Source organism: Syngnathus floridae, chromosome 15 (assembly GCF_059516105.1).
Source record: "Syngnathus floridae isolate MCC-2025c chromosome 15, RoL_Sflo_1.0, whole genome shotgun sequence".
Classification (NCBI taxonomy): Eukaryota; Metazoa; Chordata; class Actinopteri; order Syngnathiformes; family Syngnathidae; genus Syngnathus; species Syngnathus floridae.
The window spans coordinates 5,949,630-5,969,881 of NC_142427.1; the positions used below are offsets into that span (position 1 = coordinate 5,949,630).

The 20,252-nt window shown below is 40.9% G+C and overlaps 4 protein-coding genes across 10 annotated transcripts in view; 1 reads left to right on the top strand and 3 right to left on the bottom strand.

The window, feature by feature from the left end:
• The first annotated feature begins 164 nt into the window (after positions 1-164).
• LOC148386088 (adhesion G protein-coupled receptor G2) lies at positions 165-9,477 on the top strand. Its single transcript, XM_088399113.1, has 29 exons — positions 165-454; positions 755-813; positions 1,288-1,350; positions 1,432-1,502; positions 1,568-2,007; positions 2,114-2,135; positions 2,215-2,252; positions 2,512-2,642; positions 4,563-4,644; positions 4,757-4,794; positions 4,958-5,002; positions 5,081-5,148; positions 5,229-5,266; positions 5,351-5,390; positions 5,468-5,502; positions 5,578-5,705; positions 5,787-5,919; positions 5,991-6,323; positions 6,493-6,649; positions 6,773-6,937; positions 7,031-7,153; positions 7,232-7,277; positions 7,361-7,464; positions 7,563-7,687; positions 7,765-8,136; positions 8,212-8,495; positions 8,674-8,775; positions 8,854-8,979; positions 9,108-9,477. Exons 1-29 carry the CDS (start codon positions 402-404, stop codon positions 9,176-9,178), a joined length of 3,492 nt encoding a protein of 1,163 aa, XP_088255239.1. The 5' UTR covers positions 165-401; the 3' UTR covers positions 9,179-9,477.
• A 384-nt stretch (positions 9,478-9,861) lies between these two features.
• sms (spermine synthase) lies at positions 9,862-14,344 on the bottom strand. Its single transcript, XM_088399417.1, has 11 exons — positions 14,157-14,344; positions 13,208-13,328; positions 13,042-13,129; positions 12,804-12,868; positions 12,556-12,731; positions 12,310-12,466; positions 12,116-12,203; positions 11,846-11,960; positions 11,700-11,779; positions 11,026-11,141; positions 9,862-10,866 (listed from the first exon to the last, which is right to left on the bottom strand). The coding sequence occupies exons 1-11, from the start codon at positions 14,200-14,202 to the stop codon at positions 10,836-10,838; spliced, it is 1,083 nt and encodes a 360-aa protein (XP_088255543.1). The 5' UTR covers positions 14,203-14,344; the 3' UTR covers positions 9,862-10,835.
• Positions 14,345-14,696: 352 nt separating this feature from the next.
• Positions 14,697-17,521, bottom strand: LOC148386090 (uncharacterized). Of its 2 annotated transcripts, none has more exons than XM_088398733.1 (5): positions 17,258-17,521; positions 16,302-16,560; positions 16,038-16,071; positions 15,675-15,762; positions 14,697-15,574 (listed from the first exon to the last, which is right to left on the bottom strand). In XM_088398733.1, the coding sequence occupies exons 1-5, from the start codon at positions 17,298-17,300 to the stop codon at positions 15,228-15,230; spliced, it is 771 nt and encodes a 256-aa protein (XP_088254859.1). In that variant the 5' UTR covers positions 17,301-17,521; the 3' UTR covers positions 14,697-15,227. The 2 variants fall into 2 exon arrangements, with proteins under 2 accessions (XP_088254859.1, XP_088254858.1); XM_088398732.1 differs by having other exon boundaries at positions 15,675-15,846; positions 17,258-17,519.
• A 315-nt stretch (positions 17,522-17,836) lies between these two features.
• LOC148386091 (ryanodine receptor 1-like) overlaps positions 17,837-20,252 on the bottom strand; it is a 33,268-nt gene continuing 30,852 nt past the window's right edge. For all 6 annotated transcript variants that reach the window (XM_088397591.1, XM_088397592.1, XM_088397589.1 and 3 more), the window contains 10 exons: positions 20,152-20,194; positions 19,948-20,081; positions 19,808-19,868; positions 19,491-19,637; positions 19,254-19,388; positions 19,024-19,180; positions 18,672-18,736; positions 18,487-18,587; positions 18,356-18,407; positions 17,837-18,239 (listed from right to left, as the gene is read on the bottom strand). In XM_088397591.1, the coding sequence (XP_088253717.1) occupies positions 18,144-18,239; positions 18,356-18,407; positions 18,487-18,587; positions 18,672-18,736; positions 19,024-19,180; positions 19,254-19,388; positions 19,491-19,637; positions 19,808-19,868; positions 19,948-20,081; positions 20,152-20,194 (991 nt within the window). In that variant the 3' untranslated portion in view covers positions 17,837-18,143. The remainder of the gene's footprint in view (positions 18,240-18,355; positions 18,408-18,486; positions 18,588-18,671; positions 18,737-19,023; positions 19,181-19,253; positions 19,389-19,490; positions 19,638-19,807; positions 19,869-19,947; positions 20,082-20,151; positions 20,195-20,252) is intronic.

The following is a 20,252-nucleotide window of genomic DNA, read 5'->3' on the forward strand; positions in this document are numbered from 1 at the left end:
GTTGCCCTGGAAATGAGCTCGTGTCACATCTTCCTTTTAAAATATACTGGCAGGGCTACTCAGCCAGGACACGCCCGGAAACTCAAACAATACGGAAACTCAAACAATTGAGAAAAATGTGGCATAAAGTGATTTATTTTTTTTAAATGATCTTACACCTCAAGTCAATTGAACTTTCTTTTCCTGGGTGTGGAATAAAAACACATCAGTGTTGCTGCCATGTTTGTAAAGTCAACAGTCGGCGGGGGCGTGTCACTGACAGCCAGTGTTACAGACTTGACGTGAACCTGCTAACGACAAAAGCCCTTGGCATTATAATAAAGTGACTTGAGAATTTTTTTTCCCCACAGGTTCAGCAATGTCCTTAAGGGAGCTATGATCTTCAAAAAGTGGATAACATCATGAAATCTTCCACAGGATCTTTTAGGATAAATGAAGATATAAACTTCATCAGGTAATATGCTTTATTTTTTAAAGACTCGCGCTTATATCTCCAATTTCGCAGTCAAAAATTTCTCTTACACATTAAGAAATTGCACGGAGATATTTTAGCTGAATTTGTGGTGGTCATGGTCTAACAAAATGAGTCGCTGGTCATGTGTCTGGCTGATTGTCAGAGTGAAAAAAAAAAAAGAATCCTCCAAATTTTCATTAACTCAAATAGAATGATGACAATTCTCTATTGCGTGTGTTCTTGGTTGTTGAGCAGGATATTCCATTTTTTTTAATGTATAAAATATTGTATTTGTTACAGAGTGAAAAAGCCAAGTTCACATTTTACAAAGGTCGTCCACCTGCTCCTTCTATTCACAGGTAAAAATACTATTACCTAAAATAAATATCTCTATGTTGAATAACAAGTTTAGTCAAAATGATAAAAATGTCTTTTAGAGCCACACTGATGAATACATGATTATGTAACAAAACTAAAATATAATATTCCAGAAATAACATGTATATTGTGTTCTCATTGTAATGTATCATGGCTGAATGCTCCTTTGTAGTCCTGCAATTCTATTTTTAAGCAGCGGGCCACATACCTGAATGGACATCATTCATCACTTGTCATGTTCTACACACATTCAAACATTCCGTTCTAATATTTTTTAGGAATCTCGTTTTTCCAGTCAGAATACTGTCTGTGCGATTTTGCAATAACACTTCCGTCATACAAACGTGGGAAATTAGACGATAGGAATAAGAATAAGAAGTATGTTTTGGTGGAACCTCCTAAATTAAAGTCACATTTAATGCTTGACAAATAATGAGTTTGTGTTTCCTCATTAGGTCTTTCTTCCTGTAATGAGACTTCCACATCAGCGCCTCATGTGACAAGCGCTCAGACCTCAGGTAACAAACCTGTAAAAACAAATGACCTGAATTAAAAAAAAAAAAAAAAAAGAAACACAAATTTGTCTTCTCTCACTGCAGTGTACTACTTAGTGGATATCGCTATTGAGGTGACGGGGCCTGCAAAGAATGAATCAGAAATTACGTCCTGGGTAGGTTTAGAATGTCTCACAAAGAAATCAAATGTGAACATGACTTTTTACTTTTTGCTTCTCAGTTCCAGGAGGTGTTCCAAAACACTTTGGGGAGCTGTGTGTCTTCGCACGCTGAATACACGACAACTTTCCCACCTCTGGTGCAACAGACATCTGCAAACTCTTCACTCGGGACAACAACTACGACAAATGGGACTCAAAGCAACATTACAATCACAGCGAGCACGTTACCAAGTGACAACACGACGCTGTCATTTCAAAACACAAATACTGCAACGACTACATTTCAAAACTCTCAAACAGCAACAGCACTACAAACATTTGGCACGACTACAACTATTATCTTACAAAACCCCAACAAGACTGGAGCTAATAATACTGTAGAACTTCCCAATAACGCTGCAGCTAAGAAGAACGCAACCAACAATGCAGGCAAAAAGGTGGAAAAAACAATTCCCAACTCAAAAAATGCACGTTTTATTCGAACAGCCGACCTTAGCAGGTATGTCATCGTTTTCTTTATTTATTTTTTATTTCATTGATATTTGTCTTTCGCGTGCAAGAAAACAAAAATAAATTTGCTCATCATATTTATTATTCTTTTCCAGCAAATCAAGTGGCATATTTCAGGTATGTAAGATCACTCTCTAATGTATCGTCATTTTATCCATCATGTCATTAATGTGTCACATTGATTGATTTCAAACAGGGACTTGAAGTTTCGTGTGCAGAGAAGACCAAAATAAGGTGTGGATGAGCTGCACAAAAATATACACCGGAGAGATAATGAAAAATGAACTCATTCACTGCCGACCCAGTTAATATCTTTGACGTCTATAACCATCAATGGCACTGAATGAGCTAAGTTACAAAGACTGGTATTCAAAATTCTTCCCTTTCAGAGCTCTTGTACCGGATCTTCTTAGATTTTTCTATTGTTAGTGTTCTTAATGAAGTGTCCAGCGAGTACAAGAGAACCCCAATGAAATATCTTTGTATTGATCAGAAAGACCAACTGCTTGGTGATTCTGGCGCTGAGGCAGAATGTGTCGCCGTGTTGCATCCTAAAAACAATCTGCGCAGCCAATCAAAATTCCTCCCAAATCCACGCAACGGGAAAAAGAGCCAATCGTCAGAGTGAGTGCTACGATATGTCGTTGTTGTTGTTTTAACCCACAGGCGTCAAACTCAAGGCTCGGGGGCCAGATACGGCTCGCCACATCATTTTATGTGGCTGCGAAGACAAATTGTGCATCAAATTTGTGTCATTACTAGAATTGCAAATTGTCTTCACTTTTAGTAATATCTTTTTTGAAAAATATTTGACCAGTAGACCAGTTTGTTTTGTAACTTTTACTGTATATAATATGGGTTGACAGTCATAATGGCCCTCCGAAAGAAGCTATGACTACAATGCAGCCTGCAAAAAAAATTAGTTTGACACTCCTAGTTTAAATCTAGGGTTAGGGTTTCAAAGTAGGGTTTCATAGTAGAGTTAGGGTTTCAAAGTAGGGTTTAAAGCTAGGGTTAGGGTTTCAAACATGTGTTTAAAGCTAGGGTTAGGGTTTCAAACTAGGGTTTCAAGCAAGGGTAAGGTATGAAACCCTACTAAGAAACCCTAACCCTAGCTTTAAACCCTACTTTGAAACCCTAACCCTAGCTTGAAACCCTAGTTTGAAACTCTGACCCTAGCTTTAAGCCCTACTTTGAAACCCTAACCCTCGCTTTAAACCTTAGTTTGAAACCCTAACTCTAGTATGAACCCTACTTTGAAACCATAATCCTAGCTTTAAACCCTACTTTGAAACCATAACCCTAGCTTTAAACCCTACTTTGAAACCCTAATCCTAGCTTGAAACCCTAGTTTGAAACTCTGACCCTAGCTTTAAACCCTACTTTGAAACCATAACCCTAGCTTTAAACCCTACTTTGAAACCCTAACCCTAGCTTGAAACCCTAGTTTGAAACTCTGACCCTAGCTTTAAGCCCTACTTTGAAACCCTAACCCTCGCTTTAAACCTTAGGTTGAAACCCTAACTCTAGTATGAACCCTACTTTGAAACCATAACCCTAGCTTTAAACCCTACTTTGAAACCATAACCCTAGCTTTAAACCCTACTTTGAAACCCTAATCCTAGCTTGAAACCCTAGTTTGAAACTCTGAGCCTAGCTTTAAACCCTACTTTGAAACCATAACCCTAGCTTTAAACCCTACTTTGAAACCCTAACCCTAGCTTGAAACCCTAGTTTGAAACTCTGACCCTAGCTTTAAACCCTACTTTGAAACCATAACCCTAGCTTTAAACCCTACTTTGAAACCCTAGCTTGGAACCCTAGTTTGAAACTCTGACCCTAGCTTTAAGCCCTACTTTGAAACCCTAACCCTCGCTTTAAACCTTAGTTTGAAACCCTAACTCTAGTATGAACCCTACTTTGAAACATAACCCTAGCTTTAAACCCTACTTTGAAACCATAACCCTAGCTTTAAACCCTACTTTGAAACCCTAACCCTAGCTTGAAACCCTAGTTTGAAACTCTGACCCTAGCTTTAAACCCTACTTTGAAACCATAACCCTAGCTTTAAACCCTACTTTGAAACCCTAACCCTAGCTTGAAACCCTAGTTTGAAACTCTGACCCTAGCTTTAAACCCTACTTTGAAACCCTAACCCTCGCTTTAAACCTTAGTTGGAAACCCTAACTCTAGTTTGAACCCTACTTTGAAACCATAACCCTAGCTTTAAACCCTAGTTTGAAACTCTGACCCTAGCTTTAAACCCTACTTTGAAACCATAACCCTAGCTTTAAACCCTACTTTGAAACCCTAACCCTAGCTTGAAACCCTAGTTTGAAACTCTGACCCTAGCTTTAAACCCTACTTTGAAACCCTAACCCTCGCTTTAAACCTTAGTTGGAAACCCTAACTCTAGTTTGAACCCTACTTTGAAACCATAACCCTAGCTTTAAACCCTACTTTGAAACCATAACCCTCGCTTTAAACCCTACTTTGAAACCATAACTCTCGCTTTACCTAACCTTTGCGTGTTCTCTTTATTAGGTCCCCCAAATGAGAACTGCAACAGTGATCACATGGATGAAAATATCTGTATTTATGAAAAACAATCAAACAATTCCAAATGGTAAAATGCTCATTTTAAGCCCTAGGATTTGCTCTTTTTTCTCCTCTTGGTTTATAAGAGCACTATTCATTTGTGCACATGAAACATGAATCTTGTCAATTTGATTTGACAGTGATGATTCAGCGTTTGGCGCAGCGCCATGTGGTCCAGGTGAGCACCAATGTGTTGATGATAAAAATTTGTTGGTCCACATTTCAAGACTTCTGATTGCTAAAAAAGCGCACTATTAAAAAACAAACGTTATCCAAACGATTGGTAAAGACGTTAAAAGTGTTATCATTGTTGTCACATCAACCTGCTTTGACCTTTGCAGAAAAGAATAAAAACTGCAGCTGCGCAGCTTTCTGCAATGCAACTGGTATGTTTTCAATTTTATCAGCTAACTACCAGATGATTATTCAAAACTTTTCAGCTCAGTTCTGGTTTTCTTTTTCAGATGCATATTACACTTTTGAAATTTCAATACAAGACCCTGAGATGAACGGCTCCTATGTTCTGTTACTGGTAAGCTCCTAAAATTTGTGTACATGAGGAAAGCATTTATTTTGGTTGTTTTTGAGACTATAAACTTTTTCTTTGAACAGATGACACAGCTGAACCAGAGTTGCTCTCCCACAACAAAGTAAAAATTTCAAAATGTAATAAATCTGCTGTTGTTGTTCATTTTGAGTACCGCATAATCTTTGGACTTTTTTTTTTTTGGTAGTGAGTCATGCTCTTTTCCCACAATTGCGTCTGAATACAAGGTAAGCTGTCATTTTATATAAATACATTTTTTTTTTTATATTCTGGAGAATAACTAAGCTATTTTTTCCTCACTCAGAATGCCACTGTGGAATGTAGTCTAGCTGGAACAAAGTGAGTCTCGTGAAACCGTCACATCAACTCTGCCAAAAGAGATTGACTTTTACATATGACCTTTGTGACCTTTAGCTCTCAAAGTTGCAATGTGATTTTGCACCTGGCCGAAGCGGTTCCCGTCTGTAACGTGTCCGCAGCCATCACGACTGTGTTTCAGTCTGAGAAAAATATAACGTTTGACGGACGAACGACCAGAGCAGGTCAGCAGTGTGGAACTACGTAAACAATGTCAGCATGATTTCGAAGACTGTAATCCACAAAAATCTCTTTGACTCTTCCAGCTATCTGTGGCCATCCAAAATTTAGTGATAATTTGTTGGATTCTCAGCTCACATGGATGAACACCACCTATCAGCATGCAGACGTTTGTCCGACAGAGGAAGCCTCTCCATTTCTACTCACCACTCAGAACTGGTCTGTTAACCGCTTTATTAAGCTTGTCAAATGTTCATTATCTAAATCTGTCTGTTTTTGTTTTGGTCAAGTCAACCAGGAAAAAACATGGTGGTGCCGTTAAAGGAGCAGTGTGTTCCAATTGTGTCGAGCACAGCTGGCCCCAATGTGACCGTCTCCAGTAATACGGCATCATCCCCGGATGTCACCACCGTCTCATCTAATGAGAGCCGAGCCAACGCTCTTCTTGAGCTGACCGCCAATGTGTCCAGACTTAACTCCAGTCAGGTGGAGCAGCTTGTGTCCCAGTTGGAGGATCTGTTGTCGGGCCCTAATATCAGCGTGGCTCTGGCTAACACAACCATCTACATCGTCAGTAACCTGCTGGACGCCTCCGCTGAAACACTGGCCAAGTCCTCTTCCAGGTTGCTCATATTATCTTAATAATTTATAAAGCTTTTTCATTGTTTTATGTCATTGTTGTATTTTGTCTATGTAGTTACACATTGCGTCCACCAGAGGGGGGCTTCAATCTTGGCTGAACATCTGTTTGTATTCTGTTTACCAAATCTAAACTATTTTTGTCTTCATCAGAATTATAGGGCTCGTTGATACAGTGGGCCTCAAATTGGTGCTTGAAGAAGCAACGGAGACTCTCTTGTCGCCAGCTTTAGCTCTGTCTGTCAAAGCGGTGGATGGAAATGATTTTCAACAAGTGCTCTTCTCCATCTCTGATCCGAACGACGCACAGGTATGGCAGTGTACTAGCTTTCGGAAGAGCTATGAGACAAAATTAGAGAATGTCCAACACATTTTATACCAGAAGAAGAATTGCTGTACATATAAAGCCTATTTACTAGATGTTTTATTTAAGGTCAGAGTGGATCGCAGGTTTCAAAGGAGTGTGAGGAACAACTCGTCCATCCCTCAAGGCTCCATCACGCTGCCTCCCTCACTCACACAGAACCTCACCTCGGAGGAGCAGCAGATGGCCTCCAGAGTCCACTTCAACTTTTACCAGAAAAGCACCCTATTTCAGGTCACACACACAAGTACATTGATAGGAGTGCAAGGAAACCTCAAAATTAATTTAAGTGACGTTTATATTGACTGTCGCGAATTGTCCATGCAGGACAGTTCTTTAGGAACACGACGACTTAACAGTGGGATTCTGGGAGCGAGTTTGGCAAACTTGACAGTCACCGAACTCAAGGAGGAAATTGTGATTAGTCTCAGGAACCTGGAGTCCATTCCTGTGAGTCTTATTGTTTTTTATTTTGTAGTGCTCACTCTTAACAGATGACCTGGTTAAATTTCATATTTTGCCCTACAGGCTAATTATGTGGCTGCATGCGTCTTTTGGGACTTTGCATTAAATGGTAAGTTTTCTTTTCAAAAATCCATTAGAACAATTAGATTGAATGAATGAATAAATGTACAATTTTTTTTTTTTTTCTGGCAGACCAATCCGGTGGCTGGAACACAAACGGCTGTTCTGTCCACAACAGCACAGACGATGTGACAGTTTGCGGCTGCAACCATCTCACCAGTTTCTCGATCCTGCTGGTAAGCTTTAGTTGGACTTTGAGTGAATTTTACTCATCCACTTCATTGAGTGTGTACCTAATTTTATGTCCCATGGGGGACATACTTTCCACGTACAGGACCTCGCCAGGCAGCCTCTAACCAGTCGAGTAAACGCCACCATTTTGAGCTTCATCACATATATTGGCTGTGGGATCTCTGCCATTTTCCTGTCCTTGACGCTCCTCACATACTTGGCCTTCGAGTGAGTAATGGGCTGGAAGGTGCGGCTCAAGTCAAATAGGCGACTGGTCGATCAGTGTTGTGTGGAAACCATTGCAGCAAACTACGCAAGGACATCCCCTCCAAAATCCTGATCCAGCTGTGTGTGGCTCTGCTGTTGCTCAACCTGGTCTTCCTGGTGGATGCTTGGCTGGCCCTCTACCCAGATGCCACGGGCCTCTGCATCTCCACCGCCTGGTTCCTCCACTACTTCCTGCTGGCAGCCTTCACCTGGATGGGCCTGGAGGGGGTGCACCTGTACCTAGCCCTCGTCAAGGTTTTCAACATGCACGTCCCGCGCTACATCCTCTGGTTCTCGCTGGCGGGCTGGGGCGCTCCCGTCATTGTGGTCATTATTGTCATAGCCGTCGACAAGGACAACTACGGACTGGTGTCCTATGGGAGGTTTTCTGATGGCACAAGTGATGACTTGTAAGTCTTTTACACGTGTATGATATATCCCACAATGCATCACTCGCAAAAAAACACTTCTAATGTCTCCCGCAGCTGCTGGATAAAAAACGACATTGCCTTCTACGTGGCGGTGGTGGCCTACTTCTGCGTCATCTTCTTGTTCAACTTCATCATTTTGGTGGTGGTGCTGGTCCAGCTGCAAAAGATAAAGAAGCAGAACCCGCACAACTCGCAGCACCGCACCACGGGACAGGACGTGCGCAGTGTGGTGGGCTTAACCATCCTGCTCGGCCTCAGCTGGGGCTTCGCCTTTTTCGCCTGGGGGCCCGTCAACCTGCCGTTCATGTACCTCTTTGCCATCTGTAATGCCTTTCAAGGTGAGACTCGGATCTTCGCCCTCAAAATTAAGACTCTCCATTTAGTTAAGATAACAAGACTGGTGTTTGAATTAAAAACGGATTTAACGAAGTTTTTTTTTGTTATTAAAAATTGTGTTTTTACAGTTAAACTAAAAAAAAAATTTTACAATAGCCTGACATGCATCCTTGTTTGCAGGTTTATACATATTTGTGTTCCATTGTGCGGTGAAGGAAACGGTCAGGAGACAGTGGCAGACATACCTTTGTTTCGGAAAAATGAGGATGGTTGAGAACTCAGGTAATTTTTTTCGCCGAATTTTAGGTTGGTAATGAGATGAGAAGCTCATAAGATCGCCGGGTTTTGCCCCTTTTACAGAAAGGAGTCACACAGCAACCCAGAAGATAATGAAGAGAGCTTCAGTAACCAGACCATCGCGGTCCAACACCTCGTCCAGCTCGACGTCTTTCCTCAGTCGTAACTCAGAGCAGATTCATGGCATAGGTCAGCAAATATAACAGTCTCTCCCTCTTAGTGGAAATGGATTTATTTGTTAAGCCAAGGTTTAGGGTTGGAGTTAAGTGTTCGGGTTAAGAGTTATGTAATGTAATGACAGAGATGTTTTGTTTCAGGAAATCCCTTGGATGACAGAATCATCACCATTGACGAGGAACCTAGTATGGACGTTATCCTTAACGAATGAAATAGGTAGCACAGAAACCATTGCATTCATCTTCTTTGCCTTATTTATACTGAACTACCCCCAGTGTGGATTGCTTTAAGTTACGCCTTACAGCCCACTTTTATTCCCTGGCTTTTAACACCGCGTGGGTTGTGTGGTACTTGTGTCTTAATTTATTGATCTTTGTTTTGTAATGGTTTTACTTATTTATTTACTCTTAATTTTAATGATTTAGTCCTTTTGTGTCCATGTTTTTCTCATGTTGTGCAGGACTTTGGAGATGTCTGTTTTAAATAATAAATAATTTGATTATTTTTACAGTAGCTTTTTTTGCTAGTTTGTAACACTTCACACATTATTCCAAGGCCTTTACACATTATTGATTTACTTTATTATTGTGTGAAGGCAAATGGGCTTCACAGTTATATTTCATTTGTTAGGGACAGTGTACATCGATGAACATTTCTGTGGATGCACCAGAATTAGCCAAGGGGCTATTTTTCATCTGTAGTGCCTGAGGAAATGTCTTGCCCAACAACACATGGCCACAGCCACCCATGGCTTTTAGGCATATTTAAAAAAAAAAAAAAAAAAATTACTTCGAAAATGACTATACGGTAAGACGTAAGCTTCACGTGCTTTTAAAATACAAAGGGCTTCTTTCATTCTATTTCACACAGAAAAATGGTTCTGGGAGAAAAATGGTCCATCAACCAAAACCACTTTATTTCTAAAGGTCACAAATCAAAATAAAAAAACATTGTGTAACAATCTTATTTATGGGAGCGAGGGAATAAATATATGCCACCGTGTCCCACAGGGTCGCTTGTAAACGTGCTGCGCAAGCTACATTCACCGCATATCAGATATACCGACTGACCACAACACTATGCCCACCTGCATAATCTATTGAGATCCAATACAATTTGTTTCTTTGCAGCAGAATACTGAAACCTGATATTCTGAGTATGTTGTTAAGTTACATAATGGATACAAATAATTCCAAACATCTTCCACTATGGTGCAGTCCAGTTCTACACCATTGCAAACTTAAAGTCCAAGTAGTCTTACTGTTGTGGCTGGTCCGTGTCAGCGCTACACACTTTGTTTTATCAGAAGAAACCAATATTGAGGGGAAAAAAACCCTAAACAAAACACTACTTAACATAAAACAGCACAAAAATGGAAGTGATGGACCCTCCCCCCCCTTTGGACATTGTAATCAGCCTGGGAAAAAAAAAAAAGACAATCATTGTAACAAGAAACAGCTTAAAAGCAATTGAGTAGCTGATCTTGTCACTTCTTAAGGGCACACAACAACAAACGAGAGCAATTGTTCTCTATCAGTAACATCAGTGTATCGGCTGACAGTTCAAATCTCTAAAGAACCTTCAGAAGAGTGCAATATACTTATTCTTAACCCACAAAATAAAACCCTAACCAAAAAAAAAAACCACCAACAACACAAAGCCCCAAGATGTGTTCAGAGTCAGCAGACCACTGGAGTGTTTGTGGGCACAATCACCACATGTGTTGAAGATTACTTTTCATTGTGGGTGTTGCGTAATAGTCCATCTCTGACACTAAGAGTGTTCATGCTCACTCTGAATACTACCCAGCAAGCAATACAGCAGAGACAAAAGCCTGTTGATGGTCCAGCAGTTGGAGGGGGGCGGGGTCACTTCTTCCACACGGTGTAGAAAACCCAACTGATACGCAGGTAAGGAAGAACTACTTTGAGCTCAATAAAACAAACAGTAAAATCATTACGATTTGGTTCGTAGAATCTACTTATTGTGCAGACATCTGATTAGAACAACACACTTGTTTGGTCTCATAAGCACTTGCATACTGTTGTGGAAGGATACAGTTCCATGTAAGAGGGCACGCAAACCACTTTTTTGGAAAAGTCCACAGGACAGGAGAGTCTTCCCAGCTGCTCCTCATACTGACTCAAAGCCTCTGTCTGATTTGCACTGTTGCCCTGTTCACAGAGACGGATTGTCACAGAAATGCAATTCCAGTAACTATTTTAAGGCCACTTCCATCCACTTGAAGAAGTCTCATTCACACAAGAACATTTTGAATATTGTGTCCCCGAGCACAGCTGAGCAGAGACTGATGTTGACTTTCGCTTCTTCCGATCTCAGTTATTCCAAAATTGAATTAGAAAGACTTTACAAAGATAGCGTTTCCTTGAAAAGCGGAATCAACCGTGATTTTAAGGCCCATTAAAGTCGTCTTGGAAAATCCAAATGTAGAACTTTTTAAGGCTCTGCATTTGATCTATCCTTCTATTGATGTACGATAAGCATTGGGTGAAGCAAAACATCCGAAAACTGATTCAAGCTGCGATGACTAGGCTCGGAAATGTTGTAAAATTTGACCTCTATGTAATCGATTGGTTAGTATGGCAGAAACTCGAGACTATTTTTATATTATCTCAATAAGACAAATTATATGTGGTAACAACAACAACAAAAAGCAATTCCAAGTGGGCCTTTCATGATGCAGTAGACAATACGAACAACGTGATGTTCACCTGGGTAAAATATTTCCCCTTGTGGTGCAGGATTTTGATGGACAGATCCAAAATGAGACGAAGGAACTCCCATGTTGAGTCTGCAACGATAACATCACTTTTCACATTGGATGAACGGGCAACATTTATGATCCTAAGTGGCAAACCTTCTTCTGGCTGTGTGGATATCGGAACCGCGGTGAGATCGTTAATGATGTAGTCGAACGTTCTCCCCTCTCGGACGTACTTCTTGAGCACAGGCACACAGTCTTCCACGAGAATCTGGAAAAAACGACAGACAAGATTCTGTGATATCAATATTGGTGCTTCGGATTAGAGCAACAGTGGTGTCATTTGCTCAACAAAGCTATGTGTACAAAGATAGATATGTGTGCACTATTAAAATGAAAATGTGTTTTCACTTGAATAGTACTCACTTGGTAACAGTCCCCCTTCAAGTTATCCAGCACATTGCCACACGTCTTCCTCATGTACTTTTTGCACCCGTCAATCACCTTCTGATCAATGTAATCGAGCTTTGTCAAGGAACAAACGTTAACCACACTGGAAACATTCAAAAATAGTCCCAAAATAAGCAAAAATGAACAAAGATTATGCAGCAGTTGCGGATATCTCCACCATGGTGATCATCTTTGGCTTCTGTTTGACAGCCTGAGCCAGGATGCCTCCATCGCCTCCTCCTAAAATCAGCACCTCCTTGCCGGCGTAGTCCTCATTTCCGCTGCCCATGATGGCTTCGGTGTAGGGCAAGTCGCTCTCCGCCAGGTCTGCACGGCAAAGTCATGATCAAAACGCTGCAGTACAACGCGCACAATGTCCAATTCCGTCAGGGGACTGACTGACTATACACACTTACTGACATCTTCGTTGAGGACAAGCATGTTGCCAAACTGCTGTGAGTGCAATATTTTAATATTTTGGTATTCCGAGTCTTCGTCGTACAACACGCGATCTATGTCGTACTCGACCAGCCTTCCGTCGGTGGTGGGCCAGTACCGATCCACTTTGGCTCCTCGGATGAGAGGCGGGAGCCTGTTAAGGGTAACACGGAAACATCAAATATGCGGCAATCGGCCTCAAGACGATGTGGCAGATTTGGCTTACCTTTTAATTCGTGTTATCTTGCCATTCAAGAGAACCTTGAGTTTCTTCTCCAGTGTATTTAAAAGCTGAAGAAATACAAATTGAATAAAGTGAACAAAACCTTTTTTCTGCATGTGACCTATTATCTGTATAGTATCTATTTTTTTTTACCAGAAATATATTAAATGCAGAATTTAAAACAATTTCCTTGGTCTGATCGGTCGTACTGCTTTTGTATGTGTATGTTTTTAACACCTACATTGTCTAGTTGAGCAATGTTATCGCCTTCATAACACTGCAGGTCAATAGTGAGCAATCCATGGGCGTGCACCCGCAGAATAACAAGCCTGTGGAGTAAAGAGGTGAAAATAAATGGACAGAAATCAATAAAATGGCATTTGTTTTGCTAAATGGAATCTACTGACCTGCCGTTCTTTCCGACAAAGGTGGCTAGGTATCCACGTCCGTCTGTCTCGTGTACGGTCTCTGTCATTTCCTGCTCGTGGAATATGGACAGGAGACCTGGGACTGTTGATGCAGAGTCAACTGGGAACGAGAAAGAGAGTGCAGTGTTGAAAAAGATCTTGTCCGTCCTTTGCATCATCTGTCAATCATATAATATTTGTGTACAATCAAGAAAAAATATGTGCCATTCCATTCACAAATATAACTGCAGCCAACAAGGGTACCGGTCCATCCTGTTCAGTCATAGAGACTGGCGACAAATATTGCATGTTTGAGCTGTTCCAACGCTCTAAGCATGCGGTTAAACACTTGCATAAACACGCACAGACACACACGTTCCATTCCTTCAAGTCTTGAGTGAACCTTTCAGATTACATGACAGACAGTTTTAGTGAGTAGTAGTTGAAAAGGGACTTGGGCTATTACTTATCCTGTTAAAACTCAAAGGGTTATTCCAAAAAGAATAATGTGTCAATGCCATCGTTACATTATAGGTTTAACTGCTATTTATATCGGATCAAATTAGCACACGACAATGACTAATTTCCACTCTCTTCCGGCATCACTGCGCATTCTTCCACATGACCGCAAGATGGCGATGACATCGTATTCATTGATAGAATGCTGAAATAATCCATGGATAGCGTTTAACAAACCTGACCCTCCAAAAATGACGCAGAAACAAAAAAGAAAATGTCTTTGAAAGTCTTCTACCAGACATTACAACCCAATGCCGAGTATTAGCGAATTTCACAGCCACGTGCATTTTGTCAACGGCGTTTCATTCAAAATCGATTTAACATTTTGAAGGGCAGTGACATCGCAGCAGGTTAACGTCTATGGAAGCTAGCTAGCTAGCTTAGCATGCAGCCCACCGCCACCACAGTGCGGTGGCCAGGACCTTCTTACCTGCAGTCGAGAGGTTGAAGTCGAGAGTATAATGTCGCAGTGCCATGTTTGGAGGCAGCCGTTATCCATTCCTGGCGCGGGCAGACGCGGTGTGTGTCCGTTTAAGTTCCGAGCCGGAGTGGAGGAGAGGGGAGGGCCGGGCTCTGCAACATCGGCCGAACGAAGGCAGCCGAGTGCAGCTCCGATTCGCCCAGACCAAAGAGTGTTGACATGATGCAAGATAATTATTCCCCTCCTCGAGTCGGTCGTACGCTCTTCGTTTGTAGCTAGATTTGTCGTATTTTGGGTTTTAGTATTTCATGGGGGGGAATACTTAAACAGGGGGAGAATACTTAAACAAACACTTAGTAATATTCGAGAATACTTAAACAGGGGGAGAATACTTAAACACTTAGTAATATTCGGGTAAATGAACTTAAGTGCCACTGAGACATTATTTTTTCATCCCAAGATTTTCTACAGATTTGGCAATAACTATTGCATGGCGCAAGAGTTGTCTATTATGGCATGATGTGGCCTTTTGCTTCCAACTGACACAAGTAACATATTTCCTTTAATCAGTTTAATTTAAAATTTGTATGGATACATAAAATAGGATTTCATTGAACCTAATGTACAAATGGTGTGAATACACAAAATAGATGACGACAACAAGGCTACAACAGTGTAAGCAATCCATAGGCATGGGAGATGACAGTTCCAACTAATACCATTTAAAATTCGTGACCTTTGATACTATTATATAACACAAGGTTATGCACAAAGCTCATTTTTTTACAGCACAGGTTGTCATTGTGTGCATGGTAAAGTTAAAATCCTTTTGCAGCAGTAACTACTGAGGCAGAATTGTGCACCTCTATGTGCTGCTAGAACTCGATGTTACCGCATCAAATATTATAATGACGAGTACATGATGCTGTAACATTCTATGTAACAGAGTACGGAATACTATATTATATTCAAGAGGACTTTTCACATATTTGTCCTTTTTTATTCTTTCTCTTATTTCTGGTTTATTTCTACTCTGCCACGTCCTTCACCCAGCATCATTCAACAGCAAGCAGGAGCTTGTCAAAACGTAAAACCGCCACAGTCAAAAGCATTAAAGTCAGCGTCTGCCATTTCAAAGTCAAAGCTGTTGAAGTGAGGGGAGGTGATGGCGGGGCTGTCTGTGTGGTACACCCCTGCCGGTCCCCCGATATCTGAGAAGTCTGAGTTGATGGACAGGTCGGCTCCTTTGGCGTCCAAGCTGGAGGGCGAGCAGGCGCCTAAATAGCCCATAGCAGAGGAAGCGGCTGCCCCTCCCATCAGCAGGTACACGGCCCTCATGGCCTGGGCATTGTTGATGGTGCCATGACGCAGACAGCTCACCGAGTGGGCCCCTCCTTTGTAATACTTTGTACGTGGAGAGCTTCTGCCTGTTTGCAAAAGCAGCAAAACATATATAGGCATGTACTCTTAACGTCCTTGTGAAGTGAAAATAAATACAATTCCATAGAGAGGAGTGGTCAAACTGACCTTTATCTTTTGGGGAGCCGCTCAGAGGCCCTGGGGAAAGAGCCTCTCCATTGCTGACTGGCGGAGTCGGTGGATCTTTCTCCTGGATCTGCTCCGGGACAAAGTCTTTTAGAGCAATGCAGAGAGGCGGCACCTGATGTCTCTTGCAAAGACTGAGAGGTGACGAGACACTCTGCGGGAAAAGAAACAAAGGGTTTAAATTTCCAAATTTGGTACAACAGTCTAGTTCTGTATCGTTATATGAGAGAGCGTTTCTTGACCTGCTCAATGTATAAAGTGCTTTGACATAAATAGATGGATCTATTTAAATAAAATAACATGGTAAAATAGTATTGTGACTCTTACTGTAAAAATTTGACTCACCTGTTTCACCTTTTTCAGCACATTTAACCATTGACTGCAAAACAAAACGAGCTAGTTATCTTCTTACATCTCAAGTCATGGTGATGTCAAAATTGGGAGTGAGTAAAATGAGAGCATATATGTGATGTCACCATCTACATTCTCTTCGTAAATGTTTGTTTGCCTTACAAAGTAAGAATTGCAGTTCTTTAAAGATGTCAATTACTTAGATGTTTCATCATTAATAAAAACATTAAAGTAGCAGTGAGAGGAGGGGCATCAGACCTGCAGTCAGCAGGAGTGTCGGTCAAAAGCAGCAGGTATTTATTTTGGGTCAAAATGAGAGCGAAGCAGCAATCTCGGCTCCCTCCGGCAGGCAGCTTTGGGAGGTCGAGGATCTCCTTGCCCTCCACGATGGCCTCGCAGCTGCTTTGCAGGAGGACCGACTGGTCAGGTGGTGCTGAAGCATGGTGACACACGAGGAGGCTGCCTTCAGCTGTCAGGAGCAGGAACCTCTTCTTCCATTGTTTGAAAAGAAATCCACCTTGGAGAGGTTAAAAAAAAAAAGTCAGATCACGGTTTCTCCACATCATGTATCTGTGATTACCATTCATGAAACAGAATCGCTTTGTTTTTAACTGCTGAGTCAGCAAATGTTTATGCAAGACCAGATCATCACTATTTCTGCTCTATACTATTTGTGACATGGTGTCGTAAAAAAAATTGATTAAATATAAAATATGTGCCCGGGCTCAGTAAATCTTGCTGGCATTGATGATGGGAACATGAGGAGGAGACTGGATTACAGCGTGAACACACTGTCAACAGATTAGAGGCAGTCAGATGTTTGGCGGATCAACTCACTGCACCAATCAGACCATAAAAATAAGAGCGTGCTTCCATCAAAATCACACCCTAACATCTGGCTATGCACCAAACATACAGGAAAAAACATGTGCTTAATTAAATAAAAGAAAGTGGCTGATTAAAACACACAGAGTAATCTAAACATGTCCGTTACGCCAAAACATAAATGTGGCATTTAAGCACGCATTCTATTTGTAAGCACAAATGACAAGTTGCGACTCATTTTCTTGATTAGAAGAATCAGAAAAATACAAGCATACAATATGCAGTGTACAGTATTTACACATGAACACAACATCATCAAGAATCTGTAAAACTGTCACTTGAATGAGCCACAATGACCCAAAAATGTACAAATCAATACTTGGACTCACTGTACATCCTGAGTGTTCCTTGATGGATCCCGGAGACGCTCATGTTGACAGCAGCCGAATACAACCGACTGAATGATAGGACAGGATGGGACGGGTAAAAAGCACATGAGGCTCAATGTGAGGTTTAATGCCTTAATCCTCATTCAGATGGGACGTTGCGCCGCTTTCGCATCAGAAGAGGTCGGCTCGGCACGCAAAGAGTATCAGAGTATTTCAGATCAAGCTAAAAGATATTGTTCAATAGCAGCATAACCGTGACCTAGCACACACATATCAAGGTCTTTAAAGTTTTTCTTGGATGAGTCTGATATGGCAGAATCAAAGCCCAGACCTCAAGCCTTTCAGACACACTCTCAAGCCCAACATCAGTCCTCAATGGAGCTCTTGCATTGGATCTCAGTAAATTTTAGCTGACCATGCGGCCGGTGAGCGTGCTTCTGTACAGTGTTTTGATGATGTAATTACAGTTCCGTTTTAGGCTAGAGAGGCTCAAAACATAAAGCCCCTTCAGCTGGTTTCTCATCCAAAGCCACCCGCTGCTGAGGCATTGACATAACTCGTAATGATGATGAAAAGAAACACATGAAAAAGTGCTATTTTTATTCTGATGTGACTGTGCTAGTGCAGATGAGATGCAGATACATCAAGCTGCATTTCAACAACTGTTCACAACAATTCATTGATCACCATTTGAGAAAAATTCAATATTCTACATCTACAAAGAAAACAAATGCATATTCAAGCCAATAAATAATATCTGAACGTGATGTGTGGTTTTAAAAAATAAATAGTAATTTCACACACGTCATTTTTGGGGTTCTAATGAATGGTGTGACATTTTTAAGTCAGAATAATCCACAAAAATAAGAGGTTTTGTACTTCAAGACTAAGACAGCTGATCTTCATATTGCTTTCGGAAACAGTCTCCGGCAGGGAAGAAGTCCCAGCATCGCTCTTGGTACATTTTCCACACATAAGACTCCTAACATAATAAAGAAAGAGTTGAGGATTAGAATATAAGGCAAAGTTGATGCCGGTCGCCAAATAGGCTAAAAACAGAACAATATCATAAGAATAAAAAAAAGATATAGTGCTCACCTGTCCAGTGTGCTCGGTCTCATCTTTGTTGATAAGATACATTAAGAAGAACCTGGAAGGGATTTAAATGCTTCTTCATTGCACGTATGTAAATATTCACACACAGCACACTCCACGCACCCGACACTCACATGTAATTGGCCAGGTTGTGCTCATCCAGTGTGTGAGTCTCAAATCCATGTGGTGTTGTATCAAAGTAATCACTTCCAATGCCACATATGAAGCATTTAGTCTGTACATCAACAAAAAAAAGTAGTTAAGCTACATATGGTACCAATAACTACCACAAAGGAGTCATAATAGTTCATGAACATACTTCCATGTCTTCTTTAACCTGCTCTTGTTGATCTCTGAGCTCTCCGAATGCATCAATAATCAAACCTGCAGCAAATGCGCACACAAATATTTGTCATTATATGTACAAAATATTAAATAGATTAAAAAAAATCATAAAAAATAATAAATAAATAAATACATGAATGAATAAATAAATAAATAAATAAATAAATAAATAAATAAATAAATAAATAAATAAATAAAACGTTTGAGTGACACTATCAGCTACGTATTTGCTGAACGATGTGTTTATTAAGTTAAAAGTTTGGTTTGAGTTCTTTCAAAGTGTACCTAATGTGTTGTCCGGTAAGTTAAGCAGTACTTTTTCTTACCCTGGATGATAGCCAACAGGATGACGATGACAAAGAAGAAGAAAGTGATGTCAAAGACCACTCGGTATAACTCATATTCGTCTCCGGCGGGATCCTCAATCTCATCTCCGATGCCTCCACCAGCACGTACGCCCACATACATGTGGAACAGGTAGCACTGTAGGAAAAAAACCCAAATATTTACACATGTCTGAGGAGCACTGTTGGTTGTAGCTCCACGAGAAACTCACGGTCATCATGTCGTCACATTTCATATCAGGTTCGTCCTCATCTTCGCTCTTGTTGTAAAATTTGCGGAAGAAGTTGAAGGCCACTACCGTGTAGAGGTACACCACCACCGCCAACAGGCCCACTGTCATCATCAGCTAGAAGAACATAAGGAGCCCAGTTAGCTCCAAAATACTGCAGATGGCTTCAAACAAACGACTGGTAAACAGAGTGGAGAAAATAATTTTATTGGCACTCGCCTGTTTTCCATTATGTGTCACTGAAGAAAGAATGGTGCGGAGCGTCTTGACACCCATGGCGATGTCCAGCAGATGGCAAGCGAAGAAGAAGTTGTTGTAATGGCCAAGCAGGGACATAATCAGGTACCAACACAAGTAAAGGAAGGTCTGGGAAAAAAGAGCTTTGGGTTACCCAGATGGATTTCAACGTGAAATTTTGATGCTTGGGCATCTTCAATAAAAGCAATGAAATAAAGTTATTGAGTTTGCTCAACTGAAAAAAAATAAAGCACAGATATAAAGTATGACCTGAAAGTAAAAAAAAACATTGTGCTTACACCGTCTGTGAACACAACACCAAATTTCCAAATTTGGTACTTGGCATCAACGGCAGTTGCCCTGAAAAGACAAACACACAATTAAAGCACATCGTCATTATTACTTGTCCCAACAGAAATATCTTATCTCATTTGCCCACCATGCAAATGTTGAGTTGTCCGATCCCTCTTGTTTCTTTTCGTGCTGCTGACTCACATCTAATGATGCTAAGTCGACACCAAGAAGTTCAGCGATTCTTTCCCGTCCATAAATGTCTCCGTATTTATCCAAAACCTGCAGACACACATTAAAGTCTCGCAACAGGTTCACTTGTGGATTTTATCAGCAAAGCAAATCAACTCACCTTTCGTTTGACAAACTTATCCCAATAGTTGTTTGGGAAAGAGCTGTAAGAAGAGCAAAAAAAATGAGTGATTGATCATTTAAGATATGAATCTATATTTG